Source organism: Pteropus vampyrus, unplaced genomic scaffold, assembly GCF_000151845.1.
Source record: "Pteropus vampyrus isolate Shadow unplaced genomic scaffold, Pvam_2.0 Scaffold105, whole genome shotgun sequence".
In the NCBI taxonomy this organism is placed as follows: Eukaryota; Metazoa; Chordata; class Mammalia; order Chiroptera; family Pteropodidae; genus Pteropus; species Pteropus vampyrus.
In genome coordinates this window covers 2086028-2094974 of record NW_011888886.1, presented here as the reverse complement: position 1 = coordinate 2094974, position 8947 = coordinate 2086028, and the positions used below count along the sequence as shown (strand labels likewise).

General features: G+C 50.4%; 1 protein-coding gene across 8 annotated transcripts in view; it reads left to right on the top strand.

Annotated features, from left to right (window-relative positions):
* Positions 1 to 397: 397 nt before the first annotated feature.
* CYS1 (cystin 1) overlaps positions 398 to 8947 on the top strand; it is a 21216-nt gene continuing 12666 nt past the window's right edge. For 2 of the 8 annotated variants that reach the window (XM_023533594.1, XM_023533597.1), the window contains exon 1: positions 699 to 1024. Coding sequence is in view for 2 of the 8 variants with exons in the window: in XM_023533597.1 (XP_023389365.1) it covers positions 836 to 1024 (189 nt within the window). In the remaining 6 variants the exon portion in view is untranslated. Of the gene's footprint in view, positions 663 to 698; positions 1025 to 2537; positions 2627 to 4344; positions 4599 to 8947 lie in introns of those variants that run through there. The other 6 variants (XM_023533591.1, XM_023533590.1, XM_023533592.1 and 3 more) reach the window with 6 other exon arrangements.

The window sequence follows — 8947 nt, the reverse complement described above, 5'->3', positions numbered from 1 at the left end:
ATGTAGAATCTTAAAGGAAAAAGAGATCTCAGATACAAGGAGCAGATGGTTGCCAGAAGTGGGGAGGGGGCGCCGTATGGGCGAAGGTGGTCAGAAGGTACCAACTTCCAGTTACAAGATACGTTAGTCCTAGGGATGTAAGGTGCAGCATGGTGACTATAGTTAAAAGTACCGTATTGTATATTTGACAGTTGCTGAGAGAATCTTGAGATTCCCCATCATAAGAAAAATAATTGTAACAACGTGAGACGATGGATGTTACCTTTTTGTGATCATTTTGCAACACACACATATATGGAATCATGTTGTACACCTGAAACTAATATGTTATATGTCAATTACACCTCAATAAAAATTTATAATAAATATTGGTATTGGTGCACAGGTCGGTCCTCCGTTAGCGCCGCCCCCGATGCGATGTGTTTGGTGGTCTGGATTTCTGGTGACAGCAAGCTGTTCCAGGCTCATCCTGATTTATTCCCTGCGGAGGACAGGGAATCAGCTGCCCTCCCACAGCTGGGTCGCTCAGGTGGTAAACAGTGTCGAAGGCCCTAACCCGGTGGGACTCGGAGGGAAAGGGAAAGCGGTGGGCAGAAGTGCTGTTGTTATTGAGCCGTTTTTAGCAGAGGCGGAAACCGGAAATGAGATGTTTTCCTACGGTGGTGAGTCCTCAGTGTTTTCCAGTTTTGCATATTGAGGGTTTCAGTCTACTGAGTGCGCGCGCGCGCAAAGTCATGGGCACCTAAGACTTTCTACTACAGTGGCAATAAGGGATCAGTCGGGGAGGCCTGACCGAAGGCTGCCGGAAGCCCTGCTGGGCCTCAAGGATTGTCTTATGCGGTCAGCACAGAGTATTTGCACTTGGGGCTTAGAGTCCCGGACGCAGAGCGCACGCCCGGGTCTGGGATGGGTGCTCCACGGGGTGCGCGGAACGACGCGCTGTGTTTTCATCTCTGTGAGGAGACATAAAGATCTTGTTACTCTCCGGATTTCCCACAGCCCTGAGCACAGCGCCTGGCACATGGTAGGACCTGAGAAATAAAGCGGGTTAAGCGCGGCGTCGCGGGAACGAGCGCGGGGAGGGCGCCGGATGCGGAAGGCGGGGCTCGTCTCCTGAGCCCTCCTCACTGTCACGGCCCCCCCACACCAAATAGCGCGCTTTCCAAAGCGCGCCGCCAAGTCCCAGAGCCTCTCTCAGGCCCTCAACTGAAGGGCAGAGTGGCGGCACCCCCATCCTCACCCGGGGGGAAGTTCCCGGAGACCCCCCCACTCAGCCTGAACTGGGATTGTCGTCCTGGAAGCTGTATGACCACTAATGACCAGCAGGGGGCGCCGTCGGCCTTTGTGTCATCGAGTCCTTTCCTGCAGGCCAGAGGGTACTGGAGGTACCCTCTCCCCCGGCTCCGCCGCAACTGAGGGACACTGTGCTATGAAATGTGACATGACGTGGGGGAAGAGAGCGCAGGCTTCACATTCAGAGGCTGAGAGCAGTGACGCGGTTCATTATATAGAAGACACTAGGCTACATTTTTATGACAAAGGAGACCTTGTTATTTCACATGATAAGGCAAGCTGTGCACCCAGTCTGTAGCCACCTGGCTAAGGTGCTTCACCTGAGTACTTGGTTCGTCCCTACAGCGGGAGGGCACGTGGTGTGTGGCACACACCAGTCATGTGACCCTGGGCAAGTTATTTACGCCCTCTCAGGCTCATCCGGGAGGGTGGCCTTTAGAGTGATTCGTCTGAGTGTCCTGTGAGCTCCATCCAATTCCGATTTCTTGTCCTATTGAGTCCCGAGCCAGAAATAAGTCCTACTGTCACCAGTACAGTGGCCGGCACGTGGTAGGGCCTCGATAAATGTCCACTGAACTGATATCAGCTGTTAGCTGATTATCCGTCCTCAGTTCAATTACCAAACTTTTCTCATGAGCTCTAGGGAATAATTAGTTTTTCCCACTAATTCTCTGGAAAAATGTGGCCTGCTGTAAGGACGAACCAGGTACTCAGGTGAAGCACCTTAGCCAAGTGGCTACAGATTGGGTGCACAACTTGCCTTATGTGAAAAATGTATTTTGAAATTTGAACAGTTGCCATTTAGAAATGCATTTTTAGCTCGCATTCTTGTTGGGTGATGACACCGTTCTGTGCTGGTGGCTTGCAGGGCCTCCCTGTGCTCGGTTTTGTCCACGTTCCACAACATGATGAAGCAGGCGTAGGTGATCCCCATTTGACGGGTGAGGAAACCGAAGCACATTGAGTTTAAAGTAATCTGTCCGAAGCTGCACAGGTGGTGGAGACCAGACGCTCATGCGTGTGTCCCCTTTTTCAAAAGGCCACTGCTCCATAAAGCTGTTCTGTGTGGGCATTGGCTGGACTTGTGCATGCGGCCACATCTCTGCTCTAGAATAACAAAGCCCCACAGAAGGACAGTTCTGTGGACGGTTTGCCCATGCTCAACCTGGAGAGAAAGGGTAGCCCTTCTCTCGCACTAATTATTGACTCAACAAATAGTTACTGAGGGCCACGTCCTATTCCAGGTGCTAGGGCCAGAGCAGGAAAGGAGCCACACAGGAATCTCTGCCCCCTGGGAGCTTGTATTCCAGCCGGAGGAGAAGAGGAGCAAACGGTAAGTGTATTAAATTGTATATTAGAAGGAGAAAGGTCCACGGGAAGAAAATAGAGCAAAATAAAGGGGATCTGAAGGGGAGGGTGATTTCAAGGGGATCTGAAGGGGAGGGCTCCGTGTGACTTTTACACGCGAGGGGGGGCGGGGAGGGGGCTGGAGAGGAATCGGAGAGGGCGCTGGGGGTAGTCGGAAGTGGCCAGATTCCAGATAGGCTGTCGGAAGGCAGAACCAGGAATCGCTGGTTTTTGAAGGTGGGTGTGAGAGAGGAGGCGTGATAAACGATTTAGAACGATGCCGTAGCGTTGAGAAGGTGCCAGCTCCTCTTTATTTCCCTTTGGCCCCTGTGGACCTCGCCTGTGCCGGAGTGGGACAATGCGAGCCACAAAGAAATCAGGCAGCATGACAAAATTATTTTACAAAGCACCAAGAGGTGGGAGCCAGTGCCTCCTTTTATTTTTATGAAGAAAAGTACACCATTTTTAAAACTTTTTATTTTGAAACTGTTTTATACTTACAGAAGATTGCCAAGATAGTAGTTTCCTCAGTGCACTGGCTCCCCCTACTGTTAACATGTGGCATGACCACGGTACAATTACAAAAAGAACACACTAACCTGGGTGCGACACTATGGACTAAACTGCAGATTGTATGCGGATTTCCTGAGTTTTCGCCCTCCTGTCATTTTTGTGATGCGGGGGCCCTCCCTGTGTTTTGTTGTCACGTCTCCTTAGTCTCCCGTAATCTGAGATAGTTTCTCAGTCTCCTTGGTAACTGCCTGGCATCTCTCTCCTGTTTTCTTCGGGGCCCCAGGGCTGGGCACTGTCTGGGGCAGGAGTGTCGCTCTGGCCATTACCCACCCAGGGAGTCACCGTCATGAGAGGAGCGGCCCCAGCTGGGTCCGCCTCCCTGGCCTGGGCCACCACCTTGGTCCCCAGCTCACCGCAGCTCTTAGCCTCTGGGACGGCCAGTGCCTGGACACCACGGCCACTTCTGATCGACAGAGCTGGGTCTGGGAGGCAGGAAAACAGCCCTGTTGTAGTTGCTTTCCACCCAATAGAACACGGAGGGCTAAGGAAAGGGTCGAGTCCTCCTGAACCCCACCAGGATTAAAGTCCTGATGCCCCGATTTGCTCCTGAACGCTGCAGCCAGGAAGGAGGCCCCCTCTGCCCACCCGGAGTTCCACACCCGGGTGACTGGCCACAGGCGGCGTTTTGGAGCTGAGACCGCTGTGGTGTTGAGAGCACTGTTCAAGTGAGGAAGAGATGATGGCCTGGTTACCATGGGAACCAGCGCTTGCTTCAAGGCCGGCTGGTGTTCAGATCTTATTTGGACTTAGAGATACAATAGAGAGACTTAGGGATGTATGATGTCACGATGGTGGGGAGGCTACACACATTCACAGTTGGCCATTGGAGGTGGGCACTCTGGTGCCAGGTTGCACAAACTGAAAGGTGGACTGGGATCTTTTTAGGGGATGGAAGATGCTGGTACAGCCCTAGTTTGGGAGGCTCCTCAGAGCAGGGGGCACATGCTTTGTAAATGCCATCAAAGCCAGTCACGCAACTGTCTGCCAGTCTGCTAGTTGGGGTGGCTCATTGGTAATGGAGGGCATAGCCAGGGACCAGGAGACCTGGGCTCTGCAGTGAGACCGCCCCAGGTTCCAGCACTGATTAGCTGTGTGACTGTGGGCACGTGTCTTGGGCTCTCTGAGCCCCAGTGCCCTGTCTGTCAAATGCAGGACCACAGAAACTACCCATACTGCTGCCGAGGGTTAAATCTTCAGAACCTCACGGAATGCCCAGGACACTGCAGCCCTGGATAAACGGTAGCTCTGCAGTCTTAGCACGGGACCTTGGAGGAGACACGGTTCCTCTTCCGGGGGATCCTTCCAGCACTGACGCCACTGGAGATCTGGCGTTTGCTGGATGCTCTTCCTGGCCTTGGCTGTCAATAGAGAGACAGGAACACGAGGTCAGTGGTCCAAGTGACAGAGTGACATCGGCACGGTGAACGGGAGGTGGGCTGGGGCCCAGAGAAGTCTTTCTTTAGTATATTATTTCATTCCAAACGCAGGATTCTTTTAAAAAAAAAAATTAGAGTGCAGTTTCCCCCACTGTAGCAGTAAGTGAGTACCCTGAGGGCACCTCCCTGCCCTCGCGTCTGGGCACACCTGGCCCCAAGGTCCCTAGCCTTCCACATGTCAGTACCTTCGCCTGTGCTTTTGTGAGACTCTCCTTCTGCTTTAAAACCCAGTTCTGGTGTTTTCTCTGTGACCTTTATTGAATTCTCCCAGCATCTTTAACTCATATTAATTCTCCTTTCTCATATTTTGTACCTATTGTTTACATTTCTCTATTTTAATTGTCTAACACAGCTTTCTTGTTTGTAGAGTGGAACCAGATAGACTATATATATGTGGTGTTCAAACAGATTGAGTTTCTTTTCTGATCATTTGATTTTAGTGTAGGTTTGCTTTCCGTTTAAGTACTCAAAACACATTTGGAAAAGTATTCTTGAGTGGATTAAAAATTATATATTCTTAGTGACGATGCTTACAAAAGTGGACATCGAAAAGATTTTCCCTTTTTATTTGTGTCTGAATAAGAGAACAAACAGAGAAGGCAAATGCTTTTAACATTTTATCTCTGAGAAAAAAGAAACTGTAGAAGACAGAAAAATAAGGATGACTTTCAGATCTAGTTTCTGATTTGTACAAAAGAAGGAATTTAAAAATTAGGAAGGCTGATTTGTGTACAAGAACCTTTTCAGTTTGGGTTTCATAAATCAACAGCTCACCTGGAGGCCCAGGTGAGAACGCTGAGTTAGGTCTAAAGGCAGAAATAAGTTACTAAGACTCGGTGGTGGTTAATATTAACTTCCTTTTCTTTCATGAAGAAACCATATCATCCGGAACGAATGGGTGAAACTCGGAGAGCTTTCGCCTAAACCAGGGATTGGCAAACCTTCTGTAAAGGGCCAGATGGTAAATATTTTAGGCTTTGCGGGACAAACAATCTCTGAAGCAGCGACTGAGCCCTTTGTAATGATGTAGAATCAGCGGGAGATGCACAAATGGGGTGTGGCTGCGTTCCAGTAAAACTTCATTTCCAAAAACAGATGGAAGCCGATTTGCCTTGCTAGCTGTAGGTTGCTGACCCCTGAACTAAACACTCCCTTTTCAGGTCTAAGTATCCATTCTCTTAAACACATCGAGCACATATAAAAGGAAGCCATAGCGACCAAGTCCTAAGGTATTATAGAGCGTTGCGATCATTTGTAGTTTTAGCACCGATGATCGAAACTTGAGTGAGAAAAACACAGCTCACAGCTGGGAGGCCAGATTCGGGTGTCTGGACGGCAGTTTCAGATCCAGAAGACTAACCGGCCCCCTGGCTGAGCAGAGCCCGCCTCCTGCCGCCACCGATCCCTTCCTCCCCCAGTCACCTGCTGTCTTCTAAGTCTCTTGTGCCCAGAAGGGTGTCTGCTGTCTGTGTTGGTTTAGAGTCAGGGAAACACGAGACTATCCAGAACCTTGGGCCAGCAGTGTGGCAGAGGAAGCCCAAGACCGTCCCAACAAGAAAGGTGAACTCTAAGAAATGTAGGGAAATAAATTTGCTTCTATTACTCAGAGATTTTATGTGACTTACTGAATTAGTCGGGGTCTCCAGAGCAACAGGACGGGATACTATATTGCAGAGTGGTCCAAATCACGATGTATACGTGCCAAGTCTAAGGACTTAATCTTATTTCTGAGTAAATATTGCAGAAGGGTTCTGTAACCCATTCATTGTCCTTAATGAATGGTGCTTTTCCTTACATCTGCCCCCATCCCTCTCAGTGGTGAAAACATGACACCAAACTCAAAAGCTGGGACACTTTGCACGAAGACAATAGCAATTATATGAGATACTGCTATCCAAATGAATCAGCAATAATTGATAGCACCGTGGCTCTCTCAAGTTACTCATTAAGCATTAAAAATGGCACCACAGCTTGCCTGTGTCTCAAATGCTGTTTCTTATCTGAATATAAGTTCTGTCTTTCTGCATATTCAAAATAGCCAGCACATACACAATGTATGTCTCCTATGTGACATCTGGTGATGTGTCAGGAATAGTGGAAATTAGCGGTTCTGGGCAGGGAGAGTAGATCTGAAGGTCACTCGAGTGGGGCTTTGACGGGGCCGGGTTTGGTAGCCCACGTAATTCCGGTGGTCCTGTGACCGTGGGAGGGAGAGGTCCGCATCACCTCCAGATGCCAGGCTAGTCCTGTTGCCAAGGAAAACGTCACTCAGGATACGTGCCCTGCTCTGAGTACCACCACCAACTGCGGTTCTTTCCCGGAGTGTACTTTGTTCATTGCAAGGAAGTTCTTCTTTTCGGGAGTTAGGCAGACAGCTCCCGAGCCTGGGCCTCGTCTCCCTTCCCCCTCACCACAGTCACTGCATAAAGTAGTCCTTAGCCGGGGAGGCGTGGCTGCCAGGATGCTTCCTTAAGAAGGATTAGACCCCATTTTCAATGTCCCAGTATTCCTGGGACTTTGCCAACCCTTTGGGACAAAGAGATCCTTGTTTATTTCTAGAGATGAGCTCAGGCGGCCTTAACCATGTGGGAAAGCTTGGGTTGTTTGCGTACGGGCAGCTCCGAATAAATTCAATCTGGGGTTTTCACACGTCTGATGGAAGCCAGGAGTCCACATGTAGCTGGCTTTAAGTGTGCTCTCAGGGTGGGAAGCACACAGGCTTGGCGGTCCCCTCGCCGAAGTGAGCAAACTAGACAGGTCTGGGGAAACAAGCTTGGAGTCAACAGTGACGGAAAAATCCATCGCCCTGGGAGGTGAACACGAGGCGCTGTGGACGCAGTGAAACAGTCACATGACGAGAGGCTCCACTTAGGCAGGAGTAAAGCATGTTTTCCTTTAAATGATTAAACTTAGTTGAACTTAGTTCAAGAAAAATTTTTCCTTCTGTACACTTTTTTTCCAGGCTTAAAGAGTTTCAATATGAGATTTGTTTTCTTAAAGAGAAAACTTCTATCAATAGCTTCCAAACTAGATACAGCTGTGGGCTCAGGACACCCAAATGACACCAAATAATGTGTCTGGCCCAACTCCTGAATCTTCATGGTTAAGATAGCACATCAAAAAAAGAAAGGATGAGGAGTTATAAATAATTCTTTGGCCTCTTGGTAATAAAACAAATGGCTATGGACTTGAATCCATGTTCATTCCGTTTTCTTGGGCATAAAGTGTTTAATGCCTCCTCTCAAAGTGATAAAATAGTAAAATTTCAAGTGTGTGTTTGGGAACTTTTAGCCAAAACTTCATTTGAACAATTATTCTGCAATCCAGCCTGGATTCGGGTTAACGTCAGGTCAGGACGTGTGAGTTAAACCAGGATATCTGAGTTGTCCAGCTTTGGAAAGGCCGGTTCCGAAACAAGTTGGGAGGGAAACGGAGCAACCCAGTCAGAGTAAAATACAAGCGTGAGCGACAATAACGTCACTGGGGTTGAGCCCGACAGCTTCGGGGCATTTTCTGCTCTTATTTTGGGGTTAGTTCACTTAAATATAATAAGCATTTTTCTTTCTTTTCTACTATCCAGCGACCAAAAGCTAGAATGAATTATGATCAGTACCCACTGGTGTTTCCTTTGCCTTTTTTCCTGGGAGGAGGGAATACTTTCTCTGTCTCCTAGTTCTTAATCTTTTCCTTTCCCAACCGTGATGACTTTTTGCTGAGATTTTTTGATGAGGCTCAGCGTTCAGACGCCGGATCTGTGATAGGGCAGGAGCCCGATGGGAAACCGAGGGCCCCCCACTGCCCGCTGCTGCGCTCCCGCCACCCCGGTCCGGCCCGAGAGGAGCCCTCCTTCCCTCGTGCTGTCCCGCCTCGGCGCTCAGGTCTGTTGCTGCTCGGGACGGAGGGGCTGACGTCTGAGAATGGGGGGGGCTACTGAGGTGCGAGGCCCTGCACGTTCCTTATCTTACTCGACCCTCAGCGGTCCTTTTACCGCCTCGGTTTAAGGTTTGAGGCACAGGCGACTCGGAGAGGCGGAGTCGCCCGCCGCCTCCTCCCGCAGGCCGGTCGCGGAGCGCGGGCCTCGGGCTGCTTTCCGCCCACGCGCAGGGTCCCCGCGGAGTTCGCCCAGGCCCGTCCGAGCCCCGGTGTCTTCTTCCTGGCGGTGGGGACCCGGCCGGGAGGGGTCGCACCCGAGGCGGCGGGGAACAAGGCGACAGAGGGGGTGGCCACGACCGAGTGACCCCACCCCCATCCAGTTCCCCTGCCCCGGGCTGTCGCTGTCCGCACCGCCTCCCCGCGCC